Raw genomic sequence first — 16,680 nt, 5'->3', positions numbered from 1 at the left:
TTAAATTACCTTACACAGTCCACGCCCGGGCCCACTGGCACTTATAATGAAGGATATAAGAGTGTGAGCGAGTATCTATCTCATTATTTACTTTTAAATTATTTTTTATTATCATTTGAATACTTCGTGTGCATGTAGCTTACCTTCGCTCACTCATACTTGTATACATGGTTGTTGCTTTGGTTTGTAGCCAGGAGCGAAGTTGGATTCGTTCAGCTTTTTTAATGTTGAGTGTTACTGGAGGTATGACGTAGGTATACTTTGCTGACGTTAGATGATAGAAGCAATTTCAGCGAACGATTTGATATCTTCATGTACATCTTCGATGGAGCCATGAGTGATTTCAAATTCTCCTACCCAGGTGTACTTAATAATCATGCAATTACAAACAACCGAAAAGAAAAAAAAACAATTCACCTACTGATATTAGCATGTATGGTGGAATTTATCGTAAAAAAAATAACGATTTGCTATTTTTACTACATTTTTTCATATGCGTGATCACAGTGCTTCAGCTAATGAGCTGCAGCTGGAAAATACGTTAGTTGATACACGGAGAAAAATTTACGTAGTATAAAGTGCTATAGTTGTAGTAAATCACCTTCATTTTTGGCATCATAGTTAAAAGAACTATACTTGTAGTTCCTGAAGTACTATACATGTAGTACTCCCAAATCATTTATAGTATTATTTACTATAAGTATATCATTTTTTACTACAAGTATAGTACTTTCAATCGCTACACTTATAGTAAGTTTGACTATAGTGTCACAAATGAAGGTAAATTGCTACAATCTGTGGTGCTTTGTACTACTTATTTTTCTCAGTGAGGTAGTTTTTTCTTGCTGCCTGATCCAGGTATAAAGCATCGGCAACAATGTTGTGCTCAAACGAATCTCTAAGACACCAATAATTCTGTGGAGAAAAGGTGGTTCACATTGATCCATCAGAAAGTATCAGGGAAGCTGAGCTTACATAGCAATAGAAATTACTTTAGAGGGTGGTTTTCTTTAAACAGTCCGGAATCACCTTTTTCAGTTTGCGCTCTCGGATTAGGGAACAGTCTTAGTCCACCCTAAATTCAGCAGGTCCGCATAAACTAGTCAGTGTTTTCGATGCCGTAGCTCTACCCCTTGACTCAATACTGACAGTTTTTCTTACACGTTAATGCTATAACTGGACATTTTCCAGTTTGCGTTTTTGGATTAGGAGATTAGGACACAGTTTTAGCCACCCTAAATTCAGCAGGCCCGCATAAATTAGTCAGTGTTTTCGATGCCATTGCTCTACCCCTTGACTCAATGCTGACATTTTTTCTTATATGCTAATTTAGCTGAATCCATAACTGAGCGTTTTCCAGTTTGCGTTTTTGGATTAGGAGACAGTTTTAGCCACCCTAAATTCAACAGGCCTGCATAAATTATAGTCAGCGTTTTCTATGCCGTTGCTCTACCCCTTGACTCAACACTGAAATTGTTTCTTCATGAGTAGATGACGTAGATGGGCATTTTCTAGTTTGCAGTTTCGGATTAGGAGACAGTTTTACCCTCCTAAATTCAGCAGGCCCCCAAAAACTAGTCAACGGTTTCGATGTCGTCGCTCTACCCCTTGACTCCACTACTGAAATTTTTTCTTGCAAGTTCCGACTCGTGGCCACAGCTGGGCTCGAACTGCAGACCTCCAAATCAACGGTCGAGTCTGCAGCCATAATCCTCCAAGTAGGCTACTAACAACACAAGTATTAAGAATGTAAAAAACATTTCAATGTTCACTTTCAACTGCCTCAATGATATGCGTTTCAATTAAGCTTTTTTTGGTACTATTTGGCACCTCGACCCATGTATGTACTTACTTGTAAAATCTTTAGATGAGTTGGGACCAAAGGGCAAGTTACTCCTACCCCTTTGAAGGTTCCCTTATGTTTCCATGTTGAGGAAACAAATTGCTTTAAAAAGTGCAAATAGCTAGGGTACGCTGTACAAATCACAAAACAGTTGAGCTTTCAGAGAAAAATCATTTTGAAACATGAAAGTTTTAAAGCATAACATTACCACCTTCTTAACATCTCAAAATGAAAAAATTAAATTAAAATCCAAAACGTTTGTAACAATTTTTGTAAAAGTTACTTGAGATACTAATTTCTACTTGTTTCTACTATAGAATGAATCACCAGTAACTTTTAAAACTACTTACTTGTAAAACTAGTTGTTCTTAATACACGTAAATAATAACTAGTACAGGAAGAGTTCACGAACTTTATTCTTCAAGTACGACTTTTTTTCTGTTCCACATTTGTTTATGACAGCCTTTTTAAAATATTGAGTAAAAATTTTTTCTTCCTTCAAATTTGTACCCCGGGACCAATTGTTTGCGTAGGGTTTCTGTGAATGAAAAAAAATTCTGGTTATAAAAGAATTATAGCAGTGAAATTTGAAATGTTGCTAGTACCTATAAACTCGTACAATAGGATCTAATTTTTGTTAGGGAAAGCACTTTTTGGAAACATTGAAAAAAAAATTAATTGAATGAGAAAAATTGTAATAACGGTGTAATAATTTTCAAGATTCTAAAACTGGTGAAATTAGAAGTCCATTTAGTCGTGGAAGAATTGAAAACCTAGTCGACCTTCCGAGTATTTGAATCCCCAAATGTAATCCTCCCGATAAGAAGAACTGGAAAAATGCATTCACATTAGGATGCAACGATCAACGAAAGTAACTCGTTCTTTATTAATCCTCAATACGTATGATGATGTATTATGTTCAGTATTTCATGATCACATTATTCTTGTTTTTCTGTGGAAAGTCATTTGACATTAACCAAGTTGATCCAAATTAAAAAACTTTGGTGAAAGAGTTGCCTGTATCCAAAAAAAGAAGAAATCAAATCTCAGCCGCAAAGAGAGGATTTTCTATCAAGTCATAAAAACTTGTACGAAATCGGACTAAAATATGACTTAAAATTTGGCGAAATTGAAAGCTTTGTAGCGGGGATAACTATTAATGATAAAAACGAATTTGGTTTTAAACGGATGATGTGAGTAACATAGAATTTTCTTCAAGTTTGGAAAAATAGCGTTATTTTACCTCTGAACCAGATGTAGAAATATGAAGATAGGCATATAAAGAAATAGTAAACAAAAACATAAATTCATAGCATGAAAATAATTACCAAAATAACGTCTGATCTCACAGATAGATTTGTGTTTTTTTGCCTTTTTTTTATGCTCATCTTCAATTCTTCATATTCCAACATCTGATTCAGTGGAAAAATAATTCTGTTTTTCCAAAATGAAAGAAAATTCCATGTTACATCATTCGCTTCAAAGCAAAGATGTTTTCAATCTAAAGTTACTCCTTCCACGAAGTTTTCAATTTCGTCATGTTTTGTGTCTTGTTTAGTCCGATTTCCAACAAAATTTTATTACTTGCTGAAAAATCCTCTCCTAGCGCCTTCGCCTTCATAGATTTTTTTTCTTCATTTTTGATTTTTTTTTCCAACTCAAGATGCCTAAAAAAAACAGAAAAATTACTCACAAAATCTTATTTTTGTACAACAAAACTTGTACTGTCTAATCTTACCTTTTTACGATGACGACGTCCTGCATGTTCCATTTTTCGATTTGATCAAGTTATTTTCCCACAATCGAAGGTTACGTCGTTTGATCAGGTCAGTATTACATAGTTAGTACCGGTGGAATTAGCAATATCTGATTTGTCCTATTCTCTGTGATGTAGCATATAATAATCCGGCAATGTCTTGATACATCCCAACGGACAGGATGATGTATGCTGGAAGTTTTTACTACCTATATAACATCTAAAAATTATTGTAATTAAGTAATCGAGTTCTTTCTGTTGAGTATTACACTTTGGTTCGATATTTTACAAAATCTGGACCAATCCATGAATTGCAAGTAAAATTACAGTCTAGGTATTCTTGCTGTAACTTCTTGAGCATCTCACTGTAAGTCTAAAATTACTCACAAAATACAGTCAATAGTCCTACGGAGATGATTCATATTTGAAATCGAGAATTCTGTCAAATTCGCGACTTTTGATAGAAAGTGGTTCCAAAATAGATGAAACCTATTTGAAGCGTATTTGTAATAGTACATACATACTCATATTTCGCCTAATTGACGATCGTTTTGACGCGATTTTTGAATATTGAAAACAAAGACTATAATAATCTGAAATTCGGTTAAAATGTAGTTTCGGATCGAATTTTGATTCTTGAATCCTACGATTTTTCCAATTGGAACCAAATAGCAACGAGTAGATACGATTTTGAATACGAAATATACGATTACAATTTACAACTTTGAATTTTTGAATTTGGATGGGATTTTGAGTTTTTGACGTGTCAACATTCGCGATATTTAATTTACCTACTTGTTTGTTTGAATATTTCATTCCTCAGAAAGGCCTCCAATTCAACCTTCAATTCCATCATGGTCTGCTTTATTTTCAAACAATAGAAATCAGAATTACGAGTATAACAATAGAAACGATGAAAAAATCTCACTTCTTGGAACCGATAATGAAAAATATCACAGCATTGCGTCCTTTGGCATCGTCGCAGAAGATTTTTCTTCTTCCAATCAACGGCTCGTTTTTTGCACTCTTCCCGAATTTTTACGTAAGTTTCACTTTGAATTTCTGCGAGTGTTTTGATGACATGCCACAATGAAGGTGGAGCTTATATTAAAATTGTGGTAGGTAGAATGTGAAGTGAAAATTGTAGCTGGAGTTACAATAGCTACATACGATAAGCGAGAAATTTATTAGGTAAAATAAAAAGTACAGCTTACAGATGGTGGAAAATGTTGTCTAATTTGATAGGTATACATTAAAGCATAAATTACAAATATGTTGTAGGAAATAGGAATAGGATACATACATTATCACACCTACTTATGTGCATTCTCGTAAATGAGTACAGATTTCACTTCAGGAAATTACGACGAGTAGGTATGTGAAAGTTTTTTAAGAAACTAAGGCATTAAATATCCAAATAGGTATACGCGTACCCATCTGTCTTGGGAAGAAATTACGAAAATTTGTGTTTTCGTTCAAATTGATTATTCCGAAGGGTAAATCAAATGAAACATTCGTTTGAAAGATTTCTTCAATTCTTCATGAGTTGTACATGCTGTAGAATTGAAGATTGGTAAAACATCAAACAATAACGTTACATTTGCTTCAGGTACTGTTTAGTATCTTGTTTTTTTAAAAATTGTGTGATGATCATCTCTCCCGACGAATCGTGCGTGAGAGGCATTTGCCTTCAGGCCGCCGATGACGCGTGATCCAATTTCTTCCTCATTTCTTCCAATTCGTTAATATCGAGGGTGGTAGATTTACATTTATGTACGACTAAAGTACGATAGAAATGAAACACGAATATAATAAACAGTATCAAAACTGGAATGACGATGATAGTGGCGGCCATAGCGGCGCGAAATGAGAAATCCCAAAATTTCACCCAACACAATATGGCCACCTCGACCAAAAACAGAAACAATCCTAGTACGGTGGAAAAGGCCCAGGCTAGTTCGACGAAGCCACGCATTCGCTCGTGGGGCGATTCGGTTACCAACTTGGCGGACTGCAGTTTGCTGACGGCGTCGATATTCGGTAGCAAATACGTGCTGATCATGAGCGCGAAAATATGCACTGCCACTAGTACAGTGGTGCATACTGAGAACATGATGAACAACCATTCGGGAACGTTGGTTGGCTCGTTTATTTGCAGCTCCACCATGGCCACCTATGTACATATAGGAGAAGGTGATTAATCATAATCAAATAATATGTACCTACTTAGCTTACTTACTAGACAACAATACGAGTAATTATGTATCTAGGTTCGGGAATAATCGTTGGCTGTGAAGACTTAATTTATATTAAAAATGTCGCACTTACCATCGCAAAACCAGATAAAAGTTCTGAAGTAGTGGCAGTCGCCTTTAGTTTCGCTCTGCTCATGTGTAAACGTCTCCAGGATAAGCCGCCGTCGTTGCTTTCGTCTGCAGTTGTAAAATGTCCTTCGCCCACCTGCAACAATATTGCATAAGTGTAATATTTGCTTTACCTACTTCGACCAAACTGATTTGGAGCCATTGTCCTTGTCATGGCTCCCGCCTTGAGGATTAATGAGACCTACTAGAGGAAAACTCTAATGAGTGTTTACGTTTAGTGTTCATGCTTCCTGTGCTTCCTTCAAATCAAAGTCAGCATTGAGGAGGTTTTAGTTGCCGAGCTTTTTCAGCTGCCCACAGGTCCTCTACTAATAGACGTAGGTAAGCAAATGCAAAAACTATATTGCAATCAGCGAATAGCTGATGGCTTGTTTCGCTGTGTGCACTTTGAGTATTCTGAGATGACCTCTGATGACTTTGTTCTGAAAGATATTGCCATCAAAATCCTAGACAATTCTGGGGGGTTCTAATCAGTGCAGCGATGGAAAATTTGCAAATTGCTTATTTTTAAGAAAATTCGTGGTTTAAAATTTTTTTCCCAAATTTTACATTAATTAAGCTGAAACATCGACAGTTGTATAATTTCTGAAACTGGAAATATTTCGGAACGCGGTGATGCCAATTCTTCGGTAATCATTGCCAACTTCAAAAACCTGAGAATACCCAAAAACTTGATAATTTTTTTTCACCATAATAACCTAAAATTAGCACCATCGAATTCCAAAATATTATCCGAGTTTCATAAAAATGATACCTTTTGATTTTTGGGCATAATTAATATGAAATGTTCGAGAAAAAAAATTTTCCCAACACATTTACTTGAAAAAAAAAAAAACGATATGCAAATTTTCAACAGCTCAGTAGAACCCTAAGAGTGGTTTTGGATTTTGATGGTCATGGCCTTGGTCGACACAGAATCTCAAATACCATCTTCTGGAGCTAGTCTTCCCCCCCCCCCCAAAACATGTTAGATAGGACGGGTAGGGAAAAAATCACGATTCTTTATAAAACGCACTCTCTTTGAGTTCCCATATCTTCCCTCGAGTGAAATCTCCGCAGCTAAATATTTCTTGACTTATTTCTAAACTTGAAATGTAGATAACCACTAAATTTGGTCAAAATCCTAAGACATTTATTTTTTTTTCGCGATTCATCCTACTAAACATTCCAACAGTATTAATTTTCGCTTTAGCTGTCTGAGAGGTCTTACTTTTTTCCCCAAAAATGCCAGATAGAATTTCTAATTTTTGACAAAAATTTGAAATTTTTTTGCTCCAGTTAGCCAAATAAAAAATGCCATGTTCTACCATCATGATTAAGAGAGTTCCAGTTCTTATTCTTCGCTGCTTTCTTCGTTTTCGTTTTTCAACATGATTGAAGCCGATTCAGGCTCAGTTTTTGTCAAAATTGTCAGAAAGATCCATTTTTTATCCAAAATGATCAAGAAGTCTTGAATTTTTGTCGGAATTGCCGGAAGTTCTAATTTTCGTCAAAGTAGTCTTGTTTTTTGCCAATTTGCCCATAAGGTCCTGTTTTTCTGGCTTTATCGAAAAATCCACGTTTTTTTCTATTACCAAAATCGCTAGTTTTGGTTTGGCTTTTTTTTTTTTACTTCTTCAATCAACATTTTTGCAATTTTCTGTTCGTTTCTTCTGACTTGGATGTGGTTTTTTTTTGCGCCGGAAGTCTTTCACACTGATCCATGTAACGGACACTGGTCCGCATTTCTGATGTTTTAATATTATGCCAGACTTTCAAAAGGTTTTAAAAAAGTAGGAAAATAACAGAAAAATTGAATCAACTTTCTAACATGATTTTAGACTTTCAAAAATTTGGAGAAAAATGATCAATTTTTGATTACCAAGTCTGACTTTTAAGAACTGTTGGACTTTCTAAAAGTTAAAAATTGACCGATTTCTGCATTTTGATTTTTTTTTTTTTTTTGGATTAAGCAGAAAATAATATGATTATTCATGATATGAAGAGCAGACTTCACCTCTATTTTTAATTTTTTCCAGTGTTCTATGAAAATTGAAATATTTTTGACTAAAAAAAGTTGTAGTTTGAGTAAATTTTGAAGCCTTCTGAGCATCAAATTGTTGCTCCCTCCTCAATTCGAATGTAAGTACTTACTATTCAAAGGGTTTGGAAAATTGGAAAAATTGATGTGGAAAAGTGGAAAAAATCAGGGAAAATTTTTGAACACACTGTAGTATGTACTTCATCTACCTACGACCTAGGACTAGTCAAGTAGGTAGTAGCTCTAAATAGATGCTCTGTACATCTATGCTTATGCTATGTTAATCAACAGTTCAACACTACCACTTACCGTGCTCTGAGATTGCCACTCATCGCCACCGGTTCCTTTACGGTTAGACGAATTGAAAATGTGACAGTTTTGACAGCATTGACTTCTTGCCATCAAAGAGAACTGCGATTCGAAAGATGGCTTTAGTCCTGTAATAAACACATGAAGCACACGCGTGTTATTGTATGAGATATACTTAGTCAATATTTTATAATAGAGGGGGAGGGGGTCTAAAAATTCAGAATATTTGGTTTTTGAGGCATGGCTTGGATCCTATGAGCCTAAATCAGTTCAAATTTCGGATTTGAGGTCGAAATGCAACGTGGAAAAAATTATTTCACAATTTTTTAAACGTTGATTTCAGGACCCTCTTCTTCAATACTCAATACTGAGGTCCTCAAAATCGAAAATTGGCCCGTCGTTATAGATTAAAGAGCGAATGGCCAAATGCTCGTCGAGAGTTTTCAATTTAAAAAAAATCAGATTCCCAGCTTCAAATGGCCACTTAATTACTCGTATACAAAAACACGCGCAATACGTTGAACAAAGCACAATTACGTACCTGAAGAGTCATCCGAATGTTTGGGAGAGCCCATTGGTAATGTGCTAATCGTGCTCGATACTTTGGGTCCTATGCTAGTTTCACTCTCCGACGAGTAAATTGAACAAGGTTGAGCTTGATTCGCGTTTGCGTTTACGTTTGAAGTTGATTCTGAGAAGCCATCCTTGTCTGCAATCTGTATCATCGACAAAAATAAATAATACTCGCTTAAATTATCAGTACTGTAATAAATGCATCAATTTGTAGAATAATCGTGTCTGCAACTCGTAAGTTGCTAGTCATAAATTTTTATAGAGACGTTACAATCGACTAAGATGATGATCAAAAAAAGCATTATAAATGTAGGCTCACTGAGATGTTTCTTTGTCGATCACCGAGAGGCGAAAATACATTGTTACGTACGAGGTACAGTACATAGAGATACGGATATGAGATCTACTCGTACTCTGCACCTCGTCTCGTCCTCCTCGCTCAAAAACGTCCGCGTTTGGTTTGTTCCTTGCCAGTGAATATGGTAAACGTTTATATTTACGCGCTCAACTGGCGGTGCAAGGACGCGTCGACAATTTTATTTTTCGAATTATAATCAATTAAATATTCAAATGAGCGATTTTCACGTACGTACGTACGTATGAGGTGTTACGGACAATGCGGTCGTAGGTAATGAAAAAATAGGAAACAATGATATAACGATCCGTGGAGGTAGGTAGGCAGAAAGGAAGAAGTAGGTACAGTAGTCGTATGTGCGGTAAATTTGACTTAGAAATTGCTCTACAGTGATGGAATGAGTACCTAATATTTTAGTAATTGGGATAAAATTATGGCCACGGGTAGGTCCACTTTAGAAGTACGTCTACCTTATCGTTCTGATGCATGATGGCAAGAGCGAAATGAAATTCGGTAGGTAAGTTACGCTACTCTGAGCAGTACTCGTCTCTATTCTCTAATCGTAAGTACAGGGCTGTTTAAAATTGTAGTTTCTAATCTATCCAAAGGTGGCAGTTTGGCCGTAACCATAGTGTACGTAATTTGATTCTCACCTGATTCACTATCAATCGATGTCCATTGTCTCGTTTAGTATGATAAGCAGATGGCAACGTGTGGGTATCGTATCCATTTCCAGCTGCGGCACTACCATTGCCGTGTATGGATTTATTCGAATTGGTGCAAAAAGAATTCTTCATTAGTTTGGCACTAGGAATCGAAGGCACGTATTTGTAGGTAGGCGCTAATATTTCCGAACTGGTGAGCGATCTTTGCAGATATTTTCGGCGAGCCGAAGGCGGAGGCATTTCGTACGGTGGTCTAGCGAATTCCGTTATCGGCAGAGAAGCTGCGGCTGCTGCCATCGCATTCCAGCGACGATAATTATTGCAATTTGGAAAAAACGCACCCGAATTTGAGCCTGCACCCGGTCGTTGGTCACGTTTCCATCGAATGTCTCCGCTACCGTAGTAATTGTTCTTGCAAAATTGACTGTTGCAAATGTAGTGGTGATTGTCGCTGTTGTGGTTGTTGTTTATGTTATTAATGCTACTCGAGTTGTTATTCCTGTAACATGAAAATGGCCAAGAGTAAAGATCCGGGTCGCAGAAGAGGAATACGAGTATAATTCGATTGTATTAGAAAATTGAATCAAATTAAGGTCAATGTGGGTATAATTGTGAATAAGGTGGGGATATTGATTATTTTAAAAAAATTATCCAATAACGTGAAATTGATCCTTTATTATTATTAGTCTTTTGAACTTCCAACCTTCCAATATTATTCTATTCTTTTGCTGTTACCGTGGTAAAGTGTTAATAATTACCCACTTTTTGCAGGATAATCGTTAACACAGCCAGTGTAATTGTATAAACACTTCATTTTTCAGAACTGGTTCATTCAGAATAATGTTTGAACCCATGAAATGATAGCTTAAAATCTCTATTTTCAGATGATATAAGTACATTTGGTGAAAAAAGTTTCTCTAGTCAGAAAAATACACAACATATGCCAAAAAAACGAAATTGAAGTTTACAATACTCACATCGACCTTACTCTACCTATTTAGTATCTACAGGGTGCCCAGAAATATCGGGTACCCCTAAAAAGTGTTCTGCCAAATACTTCGCGGTTGGTCATAGTGAATGATAATAATGATAGCACATGATTGGTTGTTGGGGAGAGATAACATTCCACCAATCATATGCATCTATTTCACGTTGCCAACCTATATTTTTAATGAAAAACTTTCTTAGGGGTACCCGATATTTCTGGGCACCCTGTATCAACCTGCCTACCTATCAGCGGAAAGGGGGATCGAATCGGAAAAGTAGATGAATTTTCGAAATCAGCGCCCTCAATCCAATGATATGTCACACATTATTTCATAATTCTGGGTGTTCCGACCCATTTGGGACATTTACCGGGGGGGGGGGGGGGGTTGGCGTAAAAATGAGTACATTTATTACTCGTCATCTTCGAATTGACAACAATCAGTTTGCTGCTTCATTTTTACTCTTTTATTTTCTTTTTTGAATTTTAACCAAAATTTTGGATCCTTTCTGCCCCTGGAAGTATTGAAATCCTCGTTTGAAAATTAAATCGTTGAAAAGAGAATGAAAGAATGTATCCAATATGAAAAGTTGAGCTTTCACAATGCGAGTATACCTAATTTAGAATAGCATAAATAAAGTATTCCCTCAATTACTTATTTACTGGCATTCGCTCTCTTCCTAATATAAATGAATTTGCATTCTACCGGGTATTACTGATTTACCGAGAAAAAGACAGTTTTAATCGGTACCAAATATCGCATCTCGCTGCCGATGGATGCGAGTACTTTTCCCATATACCTACACTACAGCCAAATAAGTAGACCTCCTTCGATGCTTCATTACTTCCTTCGTGCGGTTTGTTGCTGTTGATACAACTCGTGTGTTATATTGTTATTTTTTCGAGGCTTAATTAGTACGATATATAAGCACATAAAATATAGTTATTACCGATTCTCGAGTTGAAATCTGAGAGCAGCCGAATTACAGATTTTTATCGTCGTCGTCGTCATTATTATATGTATGCGACCGATTATTGTTATTTTATTAATAAGTTCCCCCCTCTCCTCCTCCAGTTTAAAGCATTAGATTGGTTTTGGTACGCGCGTGTGTATTAATTATGTATCTCGAAGATTGGTTCCGCGGCATCCGCACTGGTTTCATCAAATTACATACATGTGCATGCATACGAGTACAACCAATATTCTCAATTAAATATTTGTCGCGTGGCGGAGGCAGCATGGTAGCTAAAGCTATACCTATAAAATCGAGCGGTGACGCGGTGGAGGTGGGAAAAGGAACTACGTTCGTGTGGTTTGTATGTGTAATTAGCCGGAAAAATGGTGAAAATGTTCCCGATGAACGTGTGGAGTGTTCTGTTCATGTTGTTGAGCATTACATTGTGAAAAGAGAAGCGGAGAGGGAGTGGAGCTGAGTTGAGGCTTCTTACTTAGTAGTATACTATACAAACATCATTGAATGGTTACTTTTTTCGACTCAAGTTACTTACTATTGGTCACTGTGCTCAACAAAAGTCAAATTTTTCAATTAAAAACCAACCTAAATTTTGAAGAAAAAAAAGAATCTGACTGAGCTAATTTATTGTCAAGTGTATTATGTTGAAAAAAAAACTACAGTGACATCTTCTTATTGTACATGCATTGCTAATTTGGACCCCCTGGTTAAATTTAGAAGAACTACAAGTTATTCCAAAAGTGAAAAAAAAGGCGAGGAACCACTCTGCAAAGTTGACTTTTTCGATTCTGGACTTCTCAGTTCTCACCTTTTGGTCTATTTGTGATGGCTGGGAAAGAGATCATAAGTAAGAGAAAAATCAAGTTTATCTTACCTTTAATGGGATGGGGATGATCTGGGATGTTCAAGTTAAAAATATTATCGTCGCAGTAAGGATACCTATAGGTATACTTATCCATGGTTTCATTTTTAACCATTATTTTTATCAATTTGAGCTTCCATTATAATGCTCTGAAAAATGACGATTTCTGTAATTTTCAACTTTGACTCTTCCCACTTCAAGTGGAGTCGGATCTAGATCCCAAAACAACCATATTCCTCTCAAGTTCGGCCTGTTTTAGCTCATTAGAACAAGCTTTAGATTGTGAAATGCAGTAATATTCAAGACGCGATAGAACGAAAAGGAATTAATTCAAGTGAAAGATGGTTAAAATTCAAAACTCTGCTCGTGAATTTGATTTTTTTCACTTCGTATCAGTGAACTTGAAGTAAGTTTACCAGATTTTTGGCTTTTTCGTAAGTGTGCGACACGAGCCTCTTCATGATATTGGTTCGTTTTCAACTTTGGTAGGTAGGTAGGTAGGTAGGTAGGTAGGTAGGTACATTTGAAATGTACATAGGTGTAAATGCGGGTATTGAATATTTAATTGAAAAATTTTTTTTGACCATTCATTTTTCTTGAAAGTTGGAACTGAGGGGGTTTGGGAAAATTTTTGTCTGTACATAAATTGAAGAGGATAAAATTTCTTATCGATTGGTATAATTTTTTTTTCATTTCACACTGAAATTTTCAAGTTTTTACATTCTTTTTGTGAACAGATTTTTTTTATGCCGATTTTAAGCAAAATTTTGAGGGAATACATAGGTAGTATAATTTGATAAACCAAAATGTTCAACATTTTATTCTCTTTCAAATGGGGTTTCACCGAAAGAGTAACTACTTCTTACAACTTGAAGCTGTAGAAAATTTGAATAGTAAACGCTAGCGCTTTCGGTAAAAAACCATCATTTTTAAAGCGGGTAAAATTCTGAACATTTGGTTTATTAAACTACGCTATACCTATAACATATGTTCTTTCAAAATTTTGCGTAATTTAAATTTAAAATTGACATACACAAAATCTGTCCGTAAAGAGAATGTAAAAATCGCCATTTCTGTACGAAATTTAGAAAAAAATTGAGCCAATTTTTCATTTTGTAAATGAAACAGAAACAGTCGATAGTTTGACGATAATATCGCATCACTGTAGGTACTTATAAAAAAAAAAAAAACAACAAATGAAACGCAAAAACTATCTTGCAATCAGCGGTTACTTATAAAAAAAAAAAATAATAATGATTTACTATAGTTTGACGCTCTTTATTCTTTTCAGTCCTCCTACTTATCTAAAACCCTCTACCCTCTCCAATTTTCTTTCGGTTCACTTCAGATTTGAAGCTGAAAAATCAATAGCAAACTGCAAGGGAAAAGTGGTCAGATACCTTTAAAATTATGGAAATGAGTTTTACATATTGTCCTTTTTGTACATCTTGTCAATGCAATAATTGCTTTATTAACCCTGAAGCTAAAAAATACGTTGAAATTCGAACCTTGATGGAATTATTTGTTTCAATTTGAATGTTCAAAGTTTACATTTGAAGCATATGTTTCCAAAACGCACTAAGTCCATTTTCAAAAATTCTAAGGTTGCAAGGCCATCTAGCATAAAGTTGCGGCACAAAATGGCTGATTTTTTTAATATGTTGTGTCCAAGGGTCTTGGCTACAACATATCAAAAAATCAGCCAATTTGGGCCATTTCTACGTTTCCAAATTGTACTAAGTACCATGAATTTCTTATCAACATTTTTTTTGGACTAAAAAATTGCCCCCCCCCCCCTCCTTCAGCATGATTCAAGTCTCTCTTGTTTCGAATGTGACCATGAGTGTTCACTGTCCATGATACAATATTCAAACATTTTTTTCGTCAGTTTTTTACACTTTTGAAATTTCAAAATTTCAATGAAACTGATGCCTAAAGCCCTTTTGGTCGTTTTTCACTTGAATTCATGAACTTGTCATCTCAATTTGGTGAGAAACGAAATAATCAGACTTTTTGGTACCCACTCCTGAAATAATTGAGTGGGGAAGGGGGGAGGGTCCAATTTTGGGCTCAGTTTTGTTCGAAAAACCGCTGGGGATTGATTCGACTATCTGATTATCTGATCAAATATATCGCTGCGCATTGTAGGTAATAATAAGGTGGTAAATGCATTGTCGGTTGTTTAGGATTGTGTTGATGCTATCGATGGTGCTAACTAACTGTCTATTGTCATCGATAGCTTACTCGCAATCATTAAAGGTTACAAGCTAATAAAGATCAATCGGGTACGCGGGTGTCCATGTCATACTGTTCGAGTTCGGCCAACATTTTAACACCAAGGTCATCGGTCGAATAACATCATCATCATCAATAGGCTTCAAGACACGAACGTATTTCGGAATTTTTTTTTGTCATTATTTCTTCGTTTTCGAGTACCTACTCTCTTTGATATAGAATCTAATACCAGCAGGTGTAATCAAATTAACTGTGTGACTTGCAGAATATGCAACAAAGCGAGCAATGTACGTAAATAGGTAGCTATATTGGCTGGGTACTTCTTACGTAATTCGTCGTTTTGCAAAATACTTACATTTGCCTATATCTAATGCGTAGATTACTAGGTGTAGGTAGGTTCTAGGTGTATTTGACAAAACGTTCTGTCACCCGTGGCTGTAAGAGTAGACAGATACACATTTTTTTTAGATGAGGAGGGGGGAGGGGGCTCCGATGTCGAAATTGAATTGTCAAGGTACTTGTAAGAAGATAGGTTTTCCCCAATCAAAAGGATTGGTCGAGGGGACACAGAGGAAGGGTCGGATAATCTTTCAGTCACTCAGCTAAATTCCTAAAGACAGATGTTGGTTGCGGTAGGTAGGTAGGTAGGTTCACATATTAAGTACATAATACTTAGGTATGATAACGGTACTGGAGGAATTCAAGTTTATTCTACTTACCACGAAGCTGGCTCCATTTGATGTAAATAATAGGTCTGAAAAAGACTTCCTTGTGTAGGTACCTACATTTATGTGCGGTTCGCTGAGTAAGCACCAGGTACTTCAGGGTGTATCTGCAAATTACCTACACATACAGTGGAAGCCAAAAGCCAATAGCCAATAGGATTAGGTTCGACACGATGAGCACTTCGCACTAGGGGCACAAACTACGTAGGTAGGTAGATACAACAGTAGTTAGGTGTCTTTAAATGAAACATTCGTTATTCTTTTAAACTACGTCACACCGCACTTTTAAAACAAATTTCAACGAACAAAACACGTATTCTCGCACCAACACCACCAGCGTCGTTCTTGCAAAAAAAAAAATTGAACCGCGTACCGAGTCTACAGTAGTCTTCTGTCGGGTAAAAAAATACTGCAAATTCGTTTGTTTCATTTGACAAATTAATAATTCCGAACAATCACGCGCAATTATCACGAGAGCAAATTAATGCGGCGTCGACGGCGACAGCGGTAATTATCGAAGACCAACGCCTCGCTGCTACTGCCCCGCTTCCATCGCATTCGCATCTGTTTCTGTGTTTCGTCTTATACGCGACGTCTTCGTCAGCGTCGATTCTTTTTTTTTCGCTAATTCAAGCACTATACAACAATACAATAAAACTCGCGACACCAGACCGCGCACATATATACACTCATGGGCGCCACGGAACGCTTCTGAAACCAAACAAAAAACGCGTCTTGCTCGACTCGCGAGGATGTACCAAAATAAGAAGAGATTGCACGCATCGACGCCTTCGACATTCTTTAATATTTTGTATGAACTCAACAACTGTAACTGGTATGGTGAGGTGACACGACAGGATTCTCTACTTGGGTACCCCTGCCGCATGAAAAATGCTCACAAGCTTTACACGTAGACGCACTTCTGCAGCCTCATCCTCACTCCTGCATATACCCAGAATGATTAGGGTGGTCCTTAATGTAGATATGTACATGG

The 16,680-nt window shown here is 36.4% G+C and overlaps 1 protein-coding gene and 1 long non-coding RNA gene across 2 annotated transcripts in view; one reads left to right on the top strand and one right to left on the bottom strand.

Annotated features, from left to right (window-relative positions):
- Positions 1-16,680, top strand: part of LOC135835517 (uncharacterized) — a 236,458-nt gene that overhangs the window by 16,381 nt on the left and 203,397 nt on the right. The gene's annotated exons all lie outside the window — the stretch shown is intronic.
- Positions 4,767-16,389, bottom strand: LOC135835513 (calcium release-activated calcium channel protein 1-like). Its single transcript, XM_065349781.1, has 6 exons — positions 15,681-16,389; positions 9,894-10,404; positions 8,854-9,028; positions 8,313-8,440; positions 5,928-6,059; positions 4,767-5,772 (listed from the first exon to the last, which is right to left on the bottom strand). Exons 1-6 carry the CDS (start codon positions 15,695-15,697, stop codon positions 5,290-5,292), a joined length of 1,446 nt encoding a protein of 481 aa, XP_065205853.1. The 5' UTR covers positions 15,698-16,389; the 3' UTR covers positions 4,767-5,289.

Source organism: Planococcus citri, chromosome 2 (genome assembly GCF_950023065.1).
Source record: "Planococcus citri chromosome 2, ihPlaCitr1.1, whole genome shotgun sequence".
Classification (NCBI taxonomy): domain Eukaryota; kingdom Metazoa; phylum Arthropoda; class Insecta; order Hemiptera; family Pseudococcidae; genus Planococcus; species Planococcus citri.
The sequence above is the reverse complement of the archived record's forward strand: the minus strand, read 5'-3'. Positions and strand labels throughout refer to the sequence as shown.